The sequence below is a fragment of the Amblyraja radiata genome, chromosome 19 (assembly GCF_010909765.2).
Source record: "Amblyraja radiata isolate CabotCenter1 chromosome 19, sAmbRad1.1.pri, whole genome shotgun sequence".
NCBI classification, from domain to species: Eukaryota; Metazoa; Chordata; class Chondrichthyes; order Rajiformes; family Rajidae; genus Amblyraja; species Amblyraja radiata.
This window is the reverse complement of record NC_045974.1, coordinates 45,022,664-45,042,889: the sequence shown is the minus strand read 5'-3', so window position 1 is coordinate 45,042,889 and position 20,226 is coordinate 45,022,664. Positions and strand designations below refer to the sequence as shown.

At 47.8% G+C, this 20,226-nt stretch overlaps 1 protein-coding gene across 1 annotated transcript in view; it reads right to left on the bottom strand.

The window, feature by feature from the left end:
* Positions 1-4,861, bottom strand: part of LOC116984199 (zinc finger protein 501-like) — a 17,945-nt gene extending 13,084 nt beyond the window's left edge. The window contains exons 1-2 of the mRNA XM_033038343.1: positions 4,794-4,861; positions 57-212 (exon numbers count right to left, since the gene is read on the bottom strand). Of these exons, the coding sequence (XP_032894234.1) occupies positions 57-212; positions 4,794-4,861 (224 nt within the window). The remainder of the gene's footprint in view (positions 1-56; positions 213-4,793) is intronic.
* Between the last annotated feature and the right edge of the window lie 15,365 nt (positions 4,862-20,226).

Here is a 20,226-nt window from a genome sequence, read left to right as displayed (position 1 = left end):
CGGGCGTTTCACACAGCCCCTCTCCCTCTCCCTCTCCCTCTCCCTCTCCCCTTCACCTTGTGGATCTCAGCGACCTCTCCCTCGGCCGCTCGGCGAGTATATCGCACTCTTCCTCGGCCAGGATCTGAAAAGCGACCGCGCATTGATGTTGTTCCAGCGGCGAGCGATCTCCGTATCGGCTCCACAACTCAGTGGCTGCTTTAGTCTGGTACCTGGAGAGGAGAGGGGAGGGGAGGAGAGGAGAGGGGAGGAGAGGAGAGGGGTGGAGAGGAGAGGAGAGGAGAGGAGAGGAGAAGAGAGGGGTGGAGAGGAGAAGAGAGGGGAGGAGAGGAGAGGAGAAGAGAGGGGAGGAGAGGAGAGGGGTGGTGAGCGGGAGGAGAGGAGAGGGGTGGAAGGAGAGGGGAGGAGAGGAGAGGGGTGGAGAGGAGAGGAGAGGGGAGGGGAGGGGAGGAGAGGGGTGGAGAGGAGAGGAGAGGAGAGGGTGGAGAGAAGAGGGGTGGAGAGGAGAGGTGAGGAGAGGGGTGGAGAGGAGAGGAGAGTAGAGGAGAGGGGTGGAGTAGAGAGGAGAGGAGGAGGAGAGGAGAGTATAAGAAGTAAAGTAGCTGAGCTTGAGGCTCAGTTAGAGGTTGGTAGATATGACATTGTGGGGATTACTGAGACGTGGCTGCAGGAGGATCGGGCCAGGGAACTTAATATTCAGGGTTATACATCCTATAGAAAGGACAGGCAGGTGGGCAGAAGAGGGGGGGGGGGGGGTAGCTCTGCTGGTGAGGGATGGAATTCGGTCCCTAGCGAGGGAGACATATGGACTGATGAGGTAGAGTCACTGCGGATTGAGTTGAGGAATTGTAAAGGCAAGAAGACACTAATTGGTGTTATTTACAGACCCCCAAATAGTAGCCCGGATGTAGGGTGTAAGTTGCAGCAGGAGTTAACACTGGCATATAACAAAGGTAATGCCACTGTGGTGATGGGGGATTTCAATATGCCGGTAGACTATGACAATCAGGTTGGTTCTGGACCCCAAGAAAGAGAGTTTGTAGAATGCCTCCGAGATGGATTCTTAGAGCAGCTTGTAATGGAGCCGACCAGAGAAAAGGCAATTCTGGATTTAGTGTTGTCCAATGAACCAGATTTGATAAGAGAACTCGAGGTAAAGGAACCGCTTGGAGGTGGTGATCATAATATGATTAGTTTTAATCTGCAATTTGAGAAGGAGAAGGTTAAATCGGAAGTGTCAGTGATGCAGATGAACAAAGGGGACTATGAAGGCATGAGAGGGGAGCTGGCCAAGGAAGACTGGAAAGGGAACCTAGCAGGAATTACGGTGGAACAGCAATGGCAGGTATTTATCGGCATAATCTGGAAGACGCAGGATCATATCATTCCAAAAAGGAAGAAAGATCTAAGGGGAGTAGGAGGCAACCGTGGCTGACAAGAGAAGTTAGGGATAGAATAAAACTAAAAGAAAAGATGTATAACACAGCAAAGAGTAGCCGGAAGCCAGAGGATTGGGAAAATTTCGTAGGACAACAGAAGGAAACAAAACGGGCAATACGGGCTGAAAAGATGAAGTATGAAGGGAAGCTGGCCAGGAATATAAAGAAGGACAGTAAAAGCTTCTTTAGAAATGTTAAGGGAAAAAGAGTAGCAAAGTCAAATGTGGGTCCCTTGAAGGCAGACACGGGTGAAATTATTATGGGCAACAAGGAAATGGCAGAAGAGTTGAACTGGTTCTTTGGATCAGTCCTCACTAAGGAAGACAATCTCCCAGATGTACTGGAGGACAGAGGATCTAAGGGGGTGGAGGAACTGAAATAAATTTTCATTAGGCGAGAAATAGTATTGGGTAGGCTAATGGGACTGAAGGATGATAAATCCCCTGGGCCTGATGGTCTGCATCCCAGGGTCCTCAGGGAGGTGGCTCTAGAAATAGTGGATGCATTGGTGATCATTCTCCAATGTTCAATAGATTCAGGATCAGTTCCTGTGAATTGGAGGATAGCTAATGTTATCCCACTTTTCAAGAAAGGAGCGAGAGAGAAAACAATACAACAATACAATACGGTTTTATTCATCACATTGCACATAGAGTGCAAGTGAAATGAATTTGTCAGCAGCGGTACAATGATAAAGAACACACAATACACAATAAAAATTTAACACAAACATCCACCACGGCATTCAACACTGTGGTGGAAGGCACAAAATTTGGTCAGTCCTCCTCCATTTCCCCCCGTGGTTGGGACCTCAACCCTCCGCAGCCGTCGCTGCGGGCGTCCAGACGTGCAGACAGGTAAAAGTCCAGGTAAGTCCAGAATCGGCTCTTCCCCACCGGAGACCGCGGATTTAGGTTGGTATAGGCCGCAGGCTGGCGGTCGAAGATTTGAAGTTCCCGCCGCGGCCAGAAGGGGAATTACAGACCAGTTAGCCTGACTTCGGTGGTGGGAAAGATGCTGGATTCAATTATTAAAGAAGAAATAATGGGGCATTTGGATAGCAGTAAAAGGATTAGTCCAAGTCAACATGGAATTATGAAAGGGAAATCATGCTTGACTAATCTTCTGGAATTTTTTGAGGATGTGACAAGTAAAATGGATGAAGGGGTGCCAGTGGATGTAGTGTATCTAGACTCAGAAAAACTTTGATAAGGTCCAGCACGGGTGACTAAAATTAGAGCACATGGTATTGGGGGTAGGGTGTTGACATGGATAGAAAATTGGTTGGCAAACCGGAAGCAAAGAGTAGGAATGAACGGGTCGTTTTCAGAATGGCAGGCAGTGGCGAGTGGAGTGCCGCAAGACTCGGTGTTGGGGCCGCAACTGTTTACCATACATATTAATGATTTGGAAGAGGGAATTAGGAGCAACACTAGCAAGTTTGCAGATGATACAAAGCTGGGTTGCAGTATGAACTGTGAAGAAGATGTTAAGAGGTTACAGGGTGACCTGGACAGGTTGAGTGTGTGGGCAGATGCGTGGCAGATGCAGTATAATATAGATAAATGTGAGGTTATCCACTTTGGCGGCTAAAACAAGGGGGGAAGATTATTATCTTAATGGGGTTAGGTTAGGTAAGGGGGAGGTGCAGAGAGACCTGGGTGTCCTTGTACCCCGGTCACTGAAAGTTGGCGTGCAGGTAGTGAAGAAAGCTAATGGAATGTTGGACTTCACAACAAGAGGATTTCAGTATACGAGTAAAGAGGTTCTTCTGCAGTTGTATAGGGCTCTGGTGAGACCACATCTAGAGTATTGTGTACAGTTTTGGTCTCCTAATTTGAGGAAGGACATCCTTGTGATTGAGGCAGTGCAGCGTAGGTTCATCAGATTGATCCCTGGGATGGCGGGACTGTCATATGAGGAAAGATTGAAAAGGCTAGGCTTGTCTTCACTGGAGTTTGGAAGGATGAGGGGGAATCTTATAGAAACATATACAATTATAAAAGGACTGGACAAGCTAGATGCAGGAAAAATGTTCCCAATGTTGGGCGAGTCCAGAACAAGGGGGCACAGTCTTAGAATTAAAGGGGAGGTCATTTAAAACTGAGGTGAGAAAAAACTTGTGAACAGAGAGTTGTGAATTTATGGAATTCCCTGCCACAGAGGGCAGTTGAGGCCAAGTCACTGGATGGATTAAGAGAGAATTAGTTAGAGCTCTAGGGGTAGTGGAGTCAAGGGATTTGGGGAGAAGGCAGGCACGGGTTATTAATAGGGGACGATCAGCCATGATCACACTGAATGGCGGTGCTGGCTCGAAGGGCCGAATGGCCTCCTCCTGCACCTAATTTCTATGACTAAGTTCATTCTGACACAGGAGGCCTGGTCCCCCAACGCAATATTCCACCAGTTACCCATAGCCCCAACTGCGCAGGCGCGGCTGACAGCTTCCGGTTGTGACGCTCCTGATCTCACCCCCCCCACTCCTCCACTCCGCTCCTTGCCCTTCTACCCCCGCCCCCCACGCACTCATTCCATCCCCCTCCCGCATCCATTCTTAGCGGCTCACCGACAGCGCAGTCATTTCCGCACATTGGGTTCCCATTGTGACGCAGAATATGCAGGCATTACTGCGTAGGCACAGCTGACGGGCATGGCAAGTGGAAAAGGGATATTAATGCTTAAAATGTGAATAACTCTTAAAATGTAACAACAATTTTAACGCTAAAGATGAGATTTATTCAGTTCAGTTCTTTCTTGTTGTGTCTCTTGTTGCATTCTGCTTCTCACTGCGTCTGAATGTCTCTTTGCTGTTGATGGGGGAAAAAGGACGCAATTTAATTACAGAGACATTTAGTGGTCAAACTTGAACGATGAAAATCTGAGTATTTACCTCGGAAGTCATCGACAATCCAAGCACGCGTTTAATGACAACATTCTTGGTTGCTGTTCCATTCTTCAGGAAACTTTGACATTTTCCTTCACCTTTCCTCAGCTAAGAGCTCTCTCTTTCCCTGAACCCCCACCCTGGTGTACACTCTTCTCCCACCACTCCTGTCACTCTGCCCCTTCCCTTCCTCTGTACACTCTTCTCCCATACCTAAGTCCCATACTTCCCTCTTTCCCCTTCCTCCCATACCCCTCCAGCTTCACATTTCAATCCTCTTCTCCCCTTATCTGACCCCTTTTTGACCACTTTTCACCTCTAGCCTTTGTCACCCACTGCACTCCTCTTCCAACAACCTCCCTCCACTGTATCCACCTATCAGTTACAAGACTTGACTCGCACCACCTCTTCTACTTCATCCAACGCCATCTGTCTGAAGGGTCCCATCTCAATATAATCTGTCCATTCACCTTGCAGTCCGGTAGTTGGTGCCTGAACTGCTGGATGCCTCCAGCACTTTGTCTTTGGACAGAGCCATGTTCCCAGGTTAAAGTACTTGTAGTTGACTCCTGTTACAGGGAACCTAGAGTTTAATATTTGTGGTGTATTAATTTGACTGTTTTGTATCTCTTTGTCAGCTCTCCGGATCTGGTCTTTCTGGATATGACTTTAACGTAAGGCCCCTGTTTCAAAACCTCTCTTGGGTTTCAGTGTTTGGGGAAAGATTGGGCAACACATTGGTAGAGTTGCTGCCTCACAGCGCCAGTGACCAGGGTTCAATCCTGACACCATGTGTTGTCTGTAGAGTTTGTATGTTCGCCAAGTGCAGGAACTATCTTTGAAGTAGTGGGGAGGTGTCCGACTGCCCTACGGCTACAGATATGCATGGAGGCGAGAATAATTTCTTATCATTTCTGGAGATGGTTGGCATTTTCTTTCATTACTGATAGTGCAACCTTAATTCTGAAGAATTCCAAAGAGCACATTTGTCAAAGTTCGTCCATTAAAGAAAGCAGACAGCAACAAAATTGTTAAAGGTAAACCAAAGCAATCTTTTAATCAATTTGCCAGACGGGAGTGGCGAGATCTACAAAGAGAGAGAGAGGGAGTGTTTGTGTGTGTGAGAGAGTGTCTGTGTGTGTGTGTGTGAGAGAGAGAGCGGGTGTGTGTGTGTGTGTGTGTGAGAGTGAGTCTGTGTGTGTGAGCAAGAGAGGGAGTGTGTGTGAGAGAAAGAGCGGGATTGTGTGTGTGTGTGAGAGTGAGTGAGTGTGTGTGTGTGTGTGAGAGAGAGTGTGTGTGTGTGTGTGAGAGAGTGAGGGAGTGTGTGAGAGAGAGAGAGCGGGAGTGTGTGTGAGAGAGTGAGTGTGTGAGAGAGTGAGTGTGTGTGCGAGAGTGAGGGAGTATGTGTGAGAGAGAGAGCGGGAGTGTGTGTGTGTGAGAGAGTGTGTGTGTGTTAGCGGGAGCGTGTGTGTGAGAGAGTGAGTGAGTGTGTGTGAGAGAGTGAGGGAGTGTGTGTGAGAGAGAGAGAGCAGGAGTCTGTGTGTGTGAGAGCAAGAGAGAGGGAGTGTGTGTAAGAGAGCAAGAAAGAGGGTGTGTGTGAGAGAGAGAGAGGGGGTATGAGAGAGACAGGGAACGAGAGAGGGAGTGTAAGAGAGGTGGGGGGCACGAGAGGGTGGAGTGGAGAGAATGTGTGTACAAGTGGGGGGGGGGTGTGGGGAGAGGGGAGAGAGAAGAATGTATATGTGCAGCTTTAAGGGACATTAGTCAGGTAGCATTTGGAGTATTGCATACAGTTCTGGTCGTTCCATTACAGGACTGATGTGGAGGCTTTGGGGAAGGTGCAGAGATGGTTAACCAGAATGGTTTAAAAACAAGGAACTGCAGGTGCTGGTTTACAAAAGGACACAAAGTGCTGGAGTAACTCAGCAGAACAGGCAGCATCTCTGGAGAGAAGGAATGGGTGACTGAAGAAACTACCCGAAACGTTATCCATTCCTTCCACCATTTTGTGTCTACATAATCCTCAAAATCCCATCTCCCTGCTCGCTACTCCCGCTACGTTAACTCCACGATGGCCAGTAAGTTCTCTGAGGCTCTCATAGCCGCCCCCAACATCTGCACTATTGAGACGTCCACCCCCCATCTCAGTGCCGACGACCTAATTTCGTTATTCAACACTAACTGCTCTTCCATCTTGGATTCTGTTGCTCCTCTTAAAATGAAAAAGCCTAAGCCTGAAGGTGAGCCATGGCTCAATGATACCCCCAGAGCCCTAAGAGGAGAATGCAGAAAATCAGAACGGAAGTATAAATCTGATAAGCTTCAAATTTCCTTTGAACTGAAAAACAATCTTCACAATTATCAGGAAGCGGTAAAATCTGCTAGAACTAAATACTTTTCCACCCTCATCGCCAAAACCGCTCACAATTCCAAGGTCCTTTTTAGCACCATCACCTCCATCATTTGTCCTGCCCCCAGCACCAGCTGGGGGCAGGACTGGGTCCCCTGCTAAGTGCGAGGTATTTACTGCATTTTTCACCAGCAAGGTAAAAAACATAAGAACAAATATTTCACCTCCCACCTGTGACGTGGCTGTTTCATTGGTCTGCTCTTCAAAATTAGATTGTTTCCAACTCGTTACTCTACCCTCCCTTGTAAAACTGATCACCACCATGAAACCTACTACCTGCCCCCTCGACAATGTCCCCTCTGCCCTCCTAAAGGACATCATTACAACAGCCGGTCCCAGCATCCTCGCCATCTTCAACAGCTCTCTGGCCACTGGCACTGTACCTACCTGCTTCAAGTATGCGGTGGTCCAGCCACTCCTGAAAAAACCTAACCTAGACCCCACCTTGCCAGGCAACTACAGACCCATTTCTAAACTGCCTTTCCTCTCAAAAGCCCTTGAAAAGGTGATTTTAAGTCAACTTATGCCTTACCTTCACCAAAACACTATTTTGGAAACTTTCAGGTTTCAGGGCTCACCACAGCACAGAGTCTGCCTTGTTGAAAGTACATAATGACCTACTGCTCACCATTGACTCCGGTGACTGTGCAATCCTGCTCCTTCTTGACCTCAGTGCATCATTTAACACTGTCGACCACACCATCCTAATTGACCATCTCCGGTACGGGGTTGGTATTGATGGCACTGCCCTGAGATGGTTCATCTCCTACCCCAAAGGTAGGAGTTTCTCGACTAACATAGGCAACTCTTTCTCCTCCCCAGATAATCTCTGCTGTGGGGTTCCACAAGGTTCCATCCTTGGCCCCATTCTCTTCTCCCTGTATATGCTCCCCTCAGGCCAAGTCATTGAAAGGCTCGGCATGTCCTTCCATTGCTACGCAGACGATACACAACTCTATCTCCCCCTGAAGCCCAAAAAACAATCAAACCTTACCCGTTGCCTCGAGGATATAAAGTGCTGGATGGCCCAGAACTTCCTCCAACTAAATGAGAGTGAGTCTGAGGTCATCCTTCTCGGCCCCTCGGACTCAATCAAAATGCTATCAGGCAGCCTTGGAAGCCTTACCCCACTACTCAAACCTCACGTCAAAAACCTCGGCGTGATATTTGACTCAGCACTGAAATTTGACAAACAAGTCAATGCCGTGGTAAAAGCTAGCTTCTTCCAGCTTCGGACGATAGCTAAAATAAAACAATTCCTCCACTTTGATGACCTCGAAAAGATCATCCACACATTTATCTCCTCCTGCCTAGATTACTGCAACTCTCTTTACACTGGCATCAGCCAATCTTCCCTGTCCCGCCTGCAACTGGTCCAAAACACCGCAGCGAGACTCCTGACGGGCACCCGAAAAAGGGACCACATCACCCCGATCCTGTCCTCTCTCCACTGGCTCCCTGTGTGGTTCCGTATACATTTCAAGACCCTCCTCTATGTGTACAAAGCCCTCAATGGGCTTTCCCCCTCCTACATTAATAGTCTTCTCACCCACCACTCCACCTCCAGGTCCCTCAGATCGTCCGACTTGGGGCTGCTGAATATCCCGCGGTCTATGCACAAGCTTAGGGGCGACCGCGCCTTTGCGGTTGCCGCTCCTAGACTGTGGAACAGCATCCCCCTTCCCATCAGAACTGCGCCCTCCATCGACTCCTTTAAGTCAAGATTAAAAACGTATCTATACTCCCAAGCCTTTCCTGACGTCCACTGAGCGAGGGCTATATGTATATATGTATGTAGTTTGTTTGTTTATACTATTCTTATAATAAATGTAAAGCATTACAAATGTAAAGGCCAACGAGAGTTGTTTTTTAAATGTGCTATATAAATAAATGATACTTGACTTGACTACATAAACAGCGCCTATCTATCCGCGTGGTGGTATGCCAGCAGGCTGGAGGAGTAGGCAAAGGCCTTGCCACAGAGCGGGCAGGATAAGGGGCACTGGCCGGTGTGGACTCGCCGGTGCTCCAGCAGGTGGTCAAGGTGGTTGAAGCCCTTACCACAGGACGGGCAGGGGAGGGCACGCTCACCGCTGTGGGTGTACGCCGGTGCTGCTACAGGCTGGACATGCGGGTGAAACCCTTGCCACATTCGGCGCACACAAAGGGTCTCTCTCCGGTCTGTATCCGCTGCTGATCCCGCAGCCCCCGTGCTCTCTTGTCACAGTGGGAGCCGCTGCTCGCCGGCGTGGGCCCGCTGGTGCTGCTGCAAACCCCGCAAGCTGTCAAACTCCTCACTGCAGTACGGGCAGTCGTAGGGCTGGCCACTGGTGTGCACACGCTGGTGAGACATGGCATGGGAGGCCATGGCAAAGCGCTCTCCACGCACCGGGCTTGGGACGGGATGGTCACTGGTGTACACCCACTGGTGAGACAGCAGCTTGGAGGAGCGAGTGAAGCCCTTGCCGCACTGGCGCAGGTGTAGGGCCGCTCCCCTGGTGTCGGTGCGCAGGTGGGACAGCAGCTTGGACGTGTGGGTGAAACCCTTGCCGCACTGGGCGCAGGTCTAGGGCCGCTCCCCAGTGTGGGTGTGGGTGCGCTGGTGCTCCTACAGCCCCGTCAATGGGGCAAAGCTCTTGCCACAGGTGGAGCAACCATAGGGCTTCTCGCCCGTGTGCACCCGCCGGTGTCTCTTCAGGTGATTCACCGTCTTGAAGCTCTTGCCACAGGCGGAGCAGGTGAAGGGCCTCTTACCGGAGTGCATGCGGTTGTGCTGCTGCAGGTTGTCGTAGCGGGTGAAGCTCTTGCCGCAGTCCGAGCAGTCAAAGGGGCGTTCTCCCATGTGCACCCGCCGGTGGGTCTCCAGATGACTCGGGCACTGCCAGGCCTTGCCACATACGTCACACTCATAACACTTCTCCATGTTGTGCTCCGTCATGTGGTCCTCCATCGAAGCTCAGCCCCTCGAAGCTCAGCCCGCACACCGAGCAGATGGGGGGGGGGGGTCACTGGCACCCTGGCCGCCCTCAATGGCCGCTCACGTCCCCGTCTCTCTGTCCACAGCAACGGCTCCTAAACCCTGCAGTAGGGGAACACAGGGGGTCAACAAGCTGCCAAACTAGCACATATTGGGTGCGTTTATGGTGGAGGAAACCGTAATATAATTCTGCGCGGCACAGTGGCGCAGCGGTACAGTTACTGCCTCACCGCCAGAGACCCGGGTATGATCCTGACTACGGGTGCTGGCTGTGTGAAGTTTGTACGTTCTCCCCTTGACCTGCGTGAATTTTGACTCCGGGTGCTCCGGTTTCCTCGAACATTTCAAAGACGTTCAGCATTGTAGATTAATCAGACTCCGCAAAATTGGTACAATTTCCCTAATGTGCGTAGGATAGTGCTGGCGTTCGCTGGTTGGCACGGACTCCGTGTGCCGAAAGACCTGTTTCCACGCTGCATCTCTAAACTAAACTAAATCAAAGAAGGGTCTCGACCCAAAATGTCACCCATTCAATGATGCTGCCTGACCCGCTGAGTTACTCCAGCACTTTGTGCCTATCTTGTCCACATATGCTGCCTGACCCGCTGAGTTACTCCAGCACTTTGTGCCTATCTTGTCCACATATGCTGCCTGACCCGCTGAGTTACTCCAGCACTTTGTGCCTATCTTGTCCACATATGCTGCCTGACCCGCTGAGTTACTCCAGCACTTTGTGTCTATCTTCTCCACAGATGATGCCTGTCCTGCTGAGTTACTCCAGGACTTTGTCATAGATTCATAGAGTGATACAGCATTGGAAGGAGGCCCTTCAGCCCTACCGGTCTTAAGTCTGCGATCCCTTGTTCTAGATCATCTAGTCGCCAAAAAAAAGCTTACATATGGAGTTTGTCTCACCCTGCCTGAATTTTGTTTGATCCCATTCATGTCTTCCAAACTCCAGTGACTACTGGTCCAGTGGCTCCTCCTCTCCTCTCCTCACACGTTAGCCCTGCTATTCCAAGAATCTGTCTGGTGAGCTTTGGCTAAATTCCTTCTGTGGCAGGAAAACCCTTTCTCGGGTAAGGAGAACAAAAGAGCACACAAGAGGTGGTCTCAGGAATATCCTGTAATATGGCAACAAGACATCTTGTTACTGTGCTCAAAAACTCCAGAAGAGAAGACTAACAAATATCACTTCCTACTTACTGCATGCTACATCACATGTCTGCTTTCAGTGATTAGTGCACAAAGACGCAGATATCTTTATCAATATTTCTGAATCAAGCACAATTCCTATAGTTCTCAGTCATTCTGCTTTTACATCAAAACATCAAGTTTATTCACAATATTATGGATAGGAAATGTATGGAGGTACATGGGTTAGGTGCAGGCAGTTGGGACTGGCACAGATAGACAACTTGGTCAGCATGTATGCATTGGGCCAATGGTCCTACTTCCATGCTGTACAGCTCAATGCTGCATTTGTGTGTATATTTGGACACTAGCTCAACTGACTGGGAGGAGCTGGCCAAAGTTGACTGGAAAGATACACTAGCAGGGATGACAGTGGAACAAAAATGGCAGGTATTTCTAGGAATAATACAGAAAGCGCAGGATCAGTTCATTCCTAGGAGGACGAAAGATTCCAAGGGGAGAAAGTGACGACCATGGCTGACAAGGGACGTCAGGGACAGTATAAAAATTAAAGCGAAGAAATACAAAGTAGCAAAGATGAGCGGGAAGCAAGAGGATCGGGTAATGTTTAAAGAACAACAGAAGATAACTAAAAAGACAATACAGGGAGAAAATATGAGGTACGAGGGTAAGCTAGCCAAGAATATAAAGCAGGATAGTAAAAGCTTCTTTAGGTATGTGAAGAAGAAAAAATAAGTTAAGACCAAAATGTGACCCTTGAAGACCGAAAAAGGTGAATTTATTATGGGGAACAAGGAAATGGCAGATGAGTGAACAGGTACTTTGGATCTGTCTTCACTAAGGAGGACACAAACAATCTTCCTGATATAGTCGTGGCCAAATCCACATTAGGCAGGAAATGGTGTTGGATAGACTGATGGGACTGAAGGCTGATAAATCCCCAGGGCCTGATGGTCTGTATCCCAGGGTATTTAAGGAAGTAGCTCTGGAAATCGTGGATGCATTGGTGGTAATTATCCAATGTTCTATGGACTCAGAATCAGTTCCTGTGGATTGGAGGGTAGCTAATGTTATCCCACATTTTAAGAAAGGCGGGAGAGAGAAAACAGGGAATTATAGACCAGTTAGCCTGACATCGGTGGTGGGAAAGATGCTGGTCAATTATGAAGGATGAAATGGTGGCACATTTGGATAGCAGTAACAGGATCGGTCCGAGTCAGCTTGGATTTACGAAGGGGAAATCATGCTTGACTAATCTTCTGGAATTTTTTAAGGATGTAACTTGGAAAATGGAAAATGGACAGCCAGTGGATGTAGTGCACCTGGACTTTCAGAAAGCATTTGATATGGTCCCACATAGGAGATTAGTGGGCGGAATTAGGGCACACGGTATTGGGGGTAGAGTGCTGACATGGATAGAAAATTGGTTGGCAGACAGGAAACAAAGAGTAGGGATTAACGGTGACTAGTGGGGTACTGCAAGGCTCGGTGCTGGGACCGCAGCTATTTCCAATATACATCAATGATTTGGATGATTAGCAAATTAGCTAATTTGTAACATTATCAAATTTGCAGATGACACAAAGCTGGGTGGCAGTGTGAACTGTGAGGATGATTCTATGAGAATGCAAGGTGACTTAGACAGGTTGGGGGAGTGGGCAGATGCATGGCAGATGAAGGTTAATGCGGATAAATGTGAGGTAATCCACTTTCGTATCAAAAACAGGAAGGCAGATTACCATCTAAATGGTGTCAAGTTGGGAAAAGGGGAAGTAAAAAGGGATCTGGGGTTCCTTGTACATCAGTCTATGGAAGTAAGCATGCAGGTACAGCAGGCAGTAAAGAAAGCGAATGGCATGTTAGCCTTCATAACAAGATGAGTTGAGTATAGGAGCAAAGAGGTTCTTCTGCAGTTGTATAGGGCCCTAGTGAGACCACACCTTGAGTATTGTGTACAGTTAATTAGACGGACATTCTTGCTATTGATGGAGTGCAGCATAGGTTTACAAGGTTAATTCCCGCTGAGAGAATCGAGCGGCTGGGCTTGTACACTCTGGAGTTTAGAAGAATGAGAGGAGATCTTATTGAAACATAAAAGATTGTTAAGGGTGTGGACACGCTAGAGGCAGGAAACATGTTCCCGATGTTGGGGGAGTCCAGATCTAGGGGCCACAGTTTAAGAATAAGGAGTAAGCTATTTAGAACGGAGACGAGGAAGCACTTTTTGCCACAGAGAGTTGTGAGTCCGTGGAATTCTCTGCCTCAGCGGGCGGTAGAGGCCGGTTATCCGGATACCTTCAAGAGAGAGCTACATAGGGCTCTTAAAGATAGTGGAGTCAGGGGATATGGGGAGGGCAGGAATGGCCTACTCCTGCACATATTGTCCATTGTCTATTGTGTAGGGACAGGGTTCCATCACCTGTGGTTGCAGGGGAAATTGTGTGATGTGCTTGCTTAAAACCAAGAGTTATGCTCAAGACAGGGTCTTGTGATGTAAGCCAAGGTTCAGTGAAAATCCCTAATTAGTTACACTCAAAGTTTCTGTGTAAGTGACAGATGTTTTTAAGACGACAACATTCCCAAGTGTAGCATGCAGCCATTACTGACTAATACAGGATTAATCCTAGTTCAGAATTGTAGTTTTCCACTTAATCCACATTGAATAATGCAGGCTTATTTTAAAAATCTTGCTGGGTGAGACATTCAGACAAGTAAAATACCTTCTGGTTTTTGGTCAAGTGCCAAGTAGAAACTGAACTCTCTGCTCGAACTGAAGCAGTAATGTCTGCCTCAAATCTTTTGCAATGCATGAGGTAAACATTCAAACCACGTTCGAAATGTGTAGGAAGGGACTACAGATGCTGGTTTACACCAAAGATAGACACAAAGATCTGGAGTAACTCAGCGGGACAGGCAGCATCTCTGGAGAGAAGGAATTAATGAGCTTTCGGGTCGAGGCACTTTGTGGGTTTGGTGACCCCAGTAGACTGCTCCATTTAGTTTGTGCAAATCGGGCCATTCGGCCCCATTGACATGTGCCTCCTATCCTACTTGCCAAGGTTAATGGTGGCAGGAGTGAATGATTATTTTTCCTTCTTAGGGTTCCTTTTACCAATCTGTTACAAGCACAATTTTGGTCGCCTAATTATAGGAAGGATGTCAACAAAATAGAGAGAGTACAGAGGAGATTTACTAGAATGTTGCCTGGGTTTCAGCAACTAAGCTACAGAGAAAGGTTGAACAAGTTAGGTCTTTATTCTTTGGAGCGCAGAAGTTTAAGGGGGGACTTGATAGAGGTCTTTAAAATGATGAGAGGGATAGACAGAGTTGACGTGGATAAGCTTTTTCCCATTGAGAGTAGGGAAGATTCAAACAAGAGGACATGACTTGTGAATTAAGGGACAGAAGTTTAGGGGTAACATGAGGGGGAACTTCTTTACTCAGAGAGTGGTAGCTGTGTGGAATGAGCTTCCAGTGGAAGTGGTGGGGGCAGGTTCGATTTTATCATTTAAAAATAAATTGGATAGGTATATGGACGGGAAAGGAATGGAGTGTTATGGTCTGAGTGCAGGTAGATGGGACTAGGGGAGAATACGTGTTCGGCATGGACTTTAAGGGCCGAGATGGCCTGTTTCTGTGCTGTAATTGTTATATGGTTATATGATTATAACAACTGCATCTAGCATTTATATATGCCTGAAGTAATTGAACTCCGCAATTGAATCTACAACGTTGGACACGTTCTTCTTCCTAACGTGTCTAATCTGATGTGCAACTATTTGTGCGGCACGGTGGCGCAGCGATGGAGTTGCTGCCTTACAGCGCCAGAGATCCGGGGTCAATCCTGACCAGGGATGCTGCCTGCACCTTCTCCCTGTGACAGCGTGGGTTTTCTCCGGGTGCTCCGGTTTCCTCCCACAATCCACAGACCTGCAGGTTTTCTAGGTTAATTGGCTTCGGAAAATGTGTAAATTGTCCCTAGTGCGTAGGGTAGTGCTAGCGTACAGAGTGATCGCTGGTTGGTGTGGTCTCGGTGGGCTGAAGGGCCTGATTCCGCGCTATATCCCTAAAGTTTAAATCAGCTTGTCTTCACTCATCTCATTCCCTTCCCCACCAAACCCTTTGTTAAAGTTAAAGATTGATAACCTGAGGTATAAAACATAGAACAGTACAACACAGGAACAGGCCCTTCGGCCCACAATGCCTGTGCTAAACGTGACACCACTGCCAACTCTTATGTCTGCACATTATCATTATCATTATCCCTCCATTCCCTGCCTATCCAAAAACCTGTTGTATCTGCCTCCACCACCCCTGGCAACACACTCAAGGTGCACTCTAACCTCTTATAACTTGCTCCACACACATTTAAACTTTGCCCCACTCTTGTTAAAGCTATGCCCTCTAGTATTCCATCTCTGTCCTGGGAAAAAGGGGCGGGCACGGTGGCGCAGCGGTAGAGTTCCTGGCTTACACTGCTTGCAGTGCCAGAGACCCGGGTTCGATCCTGACTACGGGTGTTGTCAGTACAGATTTGTACATTTTCCCCTTAACCCGCGTGGATTTTTTTCCGAGATCTTCAGTTTCCTCCCACAATCCAAAGACATGCAGGTTTCAGATTCAGATTCAATCTTTATTGTCATTGTGCAGTGTACAGTACAGAGACAACGAAATGCAGTTATATCTCACCCAGAAGAGCGAACATAGAATAATGGAACAGCAAAATATATATATGTACATACTTTATATCTGTCTGTTAAGGTGTTCAGATTTGTCAAATATTGAATTGCATTCCAACAATGGAGTCTTTATGTTTATAGAGTTAAGTGTGAAACTGATAAAGCAGAAGTATTTTCGTGCCAGGAACAAATTACAGACACTTTGAATATAGACAACTCTCATTTTGTAAATGTCAAAAATATTCTGCTGCTTTTTAAGTATTTTTCCCCAACAAGGTAGTGTGGCTCAGCGGTAGAGTTGCTGCCTCACAGCGCCGGAGACCCGGGTGCTGTCTGTGCAGTAGTGCAATTTTTCTGGGGGAAGGAGTGTCCGGGGGTGGGGTGAGTGGCAATCACCAAGGTACAGAGTTAAGTTGTGTAACAGCCGCAGGGAAGGAGCTGTTCCTGGACCTGCTGGTCCGGCAACGGAGAGACCTGTAGCGCCTCCCGGATGGGAGGAGGGTAAACAGTCTGTGGCTGGGGTGAGAGCAGTCCTTGACGATGCTGCGCGCCCTTCACAGACAACGCTTGCTTTGGACAGACTCAGTGGAGGGGAATGAGGAACCGGTGATGCATTGGGCAGTTTTCACCACCCTCTGCAGTGCTTTCCGGTCGGAGACAGAGCAGTTGCCATACCATACTGTGATACAGTTGGTAAGGATGCTCTCGATGGTGCAGCGGTAGAAGTTCACCAGAATCTGAGGAGACAGATGGACCTTCTTTAGTCTCCTCAGGAAGAAGAGACGCTGGTGAGCCTTCTTGACCAATGTTGAGGTATTGTGGGTCCAAGAGAGGTTATCGGAGATGTTGACCACCAGAAACCTGAAGCTGGAAACACGTTCCACCTCCGTCCCGTTAATATGGATGGGGGTGTGCGTGCCACCCCTAGACCTTCTGTAGTCCACAATGAGCTCCTTGGTCTTCTTGGAGTTAAGGGCCAGGTTGTTGTCAGCGCACCATGCTGCTAGGAGCTGGACCTCCTCCCTGTAGGCCGACTCATCGTTGTTGCTGGTGAGGCCAATCACCATTGAATCATCTGCATACTTGATGATGGTGTTATTACCATATACTGGTGTGCTGTCGTAGGTGAAGAGGGAGTAGAGGAGGGGGCTCAGCACACAGCCCTGTGGAACGCTGTGAGGGTTGAAGAGGTGAGGGTTGAAGAGGTGTGGTTGTCTGACCTAACAGACTGGGGTCTGTTAGGTAGAAAGTCCAGTATCCAGTTGCAGAGGGAGGGATCGATGCCCAGGTCGCTGAGTTTGGTGATCAGTTTTGAGGGGATAATGGTGTTAAATGCTGAGCTATAATCGATGAACAGCATTCTCACGTAGGTGTCTCTGTTGTCGAGGTGGGAGAGGGCGGAGTGAAGTGCCGTTGAGATGGCATCCTCCGTACTCCTGTTCTTGCCGTAGGCGAACTGATAGGGGTCCAGTGTGGGAGGTAGGCAGCCTTTGAGGTGTGCTAGGACCAGCCTCTCTAAGCACTTAGTGATGATGGGAGTAAGTGCAACTGGGCGGAAGTCATTAAGGCTTGCCGCAGTGGAGTGTTTTGGCACCGGCACGATGGAGGTGGTTTTAAGGCACGTGAGGACAACTGCTTGGGCAAGCGACAGGTTGAAGATGTCAGTCCAGACAGTAGGTTAATTTGGTATAAATGTAAATTGTCCCTAGTGTGTGCGGGGTAGTTTAATGCACGGGTATCGCTGGTTGACGTGGACTCGGTGGGCTGAAGGGCCTGATTCTGTGCTGTATCTCTAAACTAAACTAAAAAAGGTTCTGACTGTCTGGTTAAGATATGAACACATGGGCTCACTGGTCTGAGGGCTATAGAAAGAACCTTGTACTTTGCTGACTTTCACAAGCAATGTTAAACTGTGACCAACGAGGTAACGGCAATAGTTTGTTTTAGAGAGATGGCGTGAAAACAGGCCCTTCTGCCCACCGAGTCCACGCCAACCAACGATGACCTGTACACTAGTCCTATATCCTTCACACTAGGGGCAATTTACAGACGTCAATTAACCTACAAACCGACACATCTCTAGAATGTGGGAGGAAACCAGAGCACCCGAAGGAAACCCACGCGGGTCACAGGGAGAACGTACAAACTACAAGCACACATAGTCAGGATCGAACCCGGGTCTCTGACACTGTAAGGCAGCAACTCTCAGTCTATCGCTGTGCCACCATGCTGATCAATTCACTTGATGCTAAGGAAGTTGTATGTTAGCCCTCTGCAAACTTTAAAACCCAGTGAGATGTTCCTTCTCCATTTGGCACATCAAGTCCTCTCCGTCATTCAACCATATCTGGATTGGCATGGCTTAGAACATAAGAACAACCCTCTGCCACTGCCACTGATTTCTCAGGCACTACAAAGGGAAAATGTACTCCAGTAATCCCTCTGTGTGCTTTATATCTGTCTGTTAAGGTGTTCAGATTTGTCAAATATTGAATTGCATTCTAACAATGGAGTCTATATGTTTATAGAGTTAAGTGTGAAACTGATAAAGCAGAAGTATTTTCGTGCCAGGAACAAACTACACACACTTTGACTATAGATAACTCTCATTTTGTAAATGTCAAAAATATTCTGCTGCTTTTTAAGTATTTTTCCCCAACAAGGTAGTGTGGCTCAGCGCTAGAGTTGCTGCCTCACAGCGCCGGAGACCCAGGTGCTGTCTGTGCAGAGTTTGTACGTTCTCCCCGTGACCCGCGTAGGTTTTCTACGGGTGCTCCGGTTTCCTCCCACACTCCAAAGACGTGCAGGTTTGTAGGTTAATTGGCTTTGGTAAAAAGTCCCCATTGTGTAGGATAGTGCGTGTGTAGAGGTGAATGCTGGTCGGCGTGGACTCGGTGGGCCAAAGGGCCCGTTGCAACACTGTATCTCGAAACGAAAACACTTAAGATTTAATATTGTTTGTCTTTTATTTCTTGACAGATCTAAGTAGATTAAGCCAACCCCTTATCCCCTGTTTTGATCAAATGAAGGGGTGTAATTGCCTTAGACTCTCCCCCACTTGCCCTTCACTTCTGGTGTAATAGAATCAAACTCTAACTTTTGTAAACATCTTCCTTTAGTTTAGTTTCTACAAGTGGAGTTTAATTCAATGCAGATTTAACTTTCTCCTATGAAGCATTATCTTGTCCATCACTCGGGTTTCATCAACGTATTTCATTTCTTGAAATATCAACAGTTTCATGTTGACAGCAAAGTTGGAGCTTGTGTGCATTGGCAATGTAGCTCTGTCATATAAGCAAGACACCAGCCAGACCATGAAGGAACAGAGTGCTGGAGTAACTCAGCGGGTTGAGCAGCACCTCTGGAGAACATGGGTGGGTGACGTTTTGGTTCAGGACCCTTCTTCAGGACCAAACGTCAACGAGTGCTGGACTCACCATGATGTAGAAACATAGAAATTAGGTGCAGGAGTATGCCATTCAGACCTTCGAGCCAACACTGTTTTTCAATATGATTTTGGCTGATCATCCAAAATCAATACCCCATTCCTGCTATCTCCCCATATCCCTTGATTCTGTTAGTCCTAAGAGCCACATCCAACACTCTCTTGAAAACATCCAGTGAATTGGCCTCCACTGCCTTCTGTGGCAGATAATTCTACAGATTTTCTGCGTGAAAAAGTTTTCCCTCTTCTGAGTCCTAAATGGCCTAACCAGTTATTCTTAAACTGTGACCCCTGGTTCTGCAGTCCCCCAACATCGGGAACATTGTTCCTGCATCTAGCCTTCACTCCTTTAAGAATTTTATATGCTTCTATAAGATACCCTCTCATCCTTCTCATTTCCAGCGAATTCAAGCCCAGTCGACCCGTTCTTACATCATACGTAAGACCCGCCATCCCGGGTATTAACCTGGTGAACTTACGCTGTACTCCCTCAATAGTAAGAATATCCTTCCTCAAATTAGGAAAGGTACAGAAGTGTGAAAAAGCACACCTCCAGATTCAGGGACAGTTTCTTCCCAACTGAATCATCCTACCACAACCAGAGAGCAGTTCTGAACTACTATCTACCTCATTGGTGACCCTCGGACTATCCTTGCTGGCTTTACCTTGCACTAAACGTTATTCCCTTTTTACATTGTAAATAGCTCAATTGTAATCATGCATTGTCTTTCTGCTGACTGTTTTTAGCACGAGACAAAAAGCATTTCTCTGTACACGTGACAATAAACTCAATTGAACTGAGTTCCTTGTATCTAACATTTGAGTCCAGTTGGTTACGACCACTGTGACGGTCATACGGTGAAGTGGTTTATTCCCTTCTGGGCCGGCCTTCCATTCGTAAGATCGCAAGTTTGTAAACCATCATAATCAGAGGTGACCTCATAATGTGCCTGGCCGGCGACCTCACAGTGAACTGCATCCGTAACCATGAGAGACGGGCTCCATTTCATCTGTCAACTTGGCAAACTGGCTCTATTTCATCTGTCAACTTGAATTGGGTGCACCATACCCATTCTGCCAGGCATTGAAACAGCTGGTAGCTACTAGAGATCAAAACTCTAACCTTCATGGTGTGGATCAATAACCCAAGCAAGGAGTTTCGAGAATGCCGGAGAAAAAGGTCAGCGCCACGCAGACTTACAGTAGGAGATCTAAGGTAGATCTGAATCTGTTAATA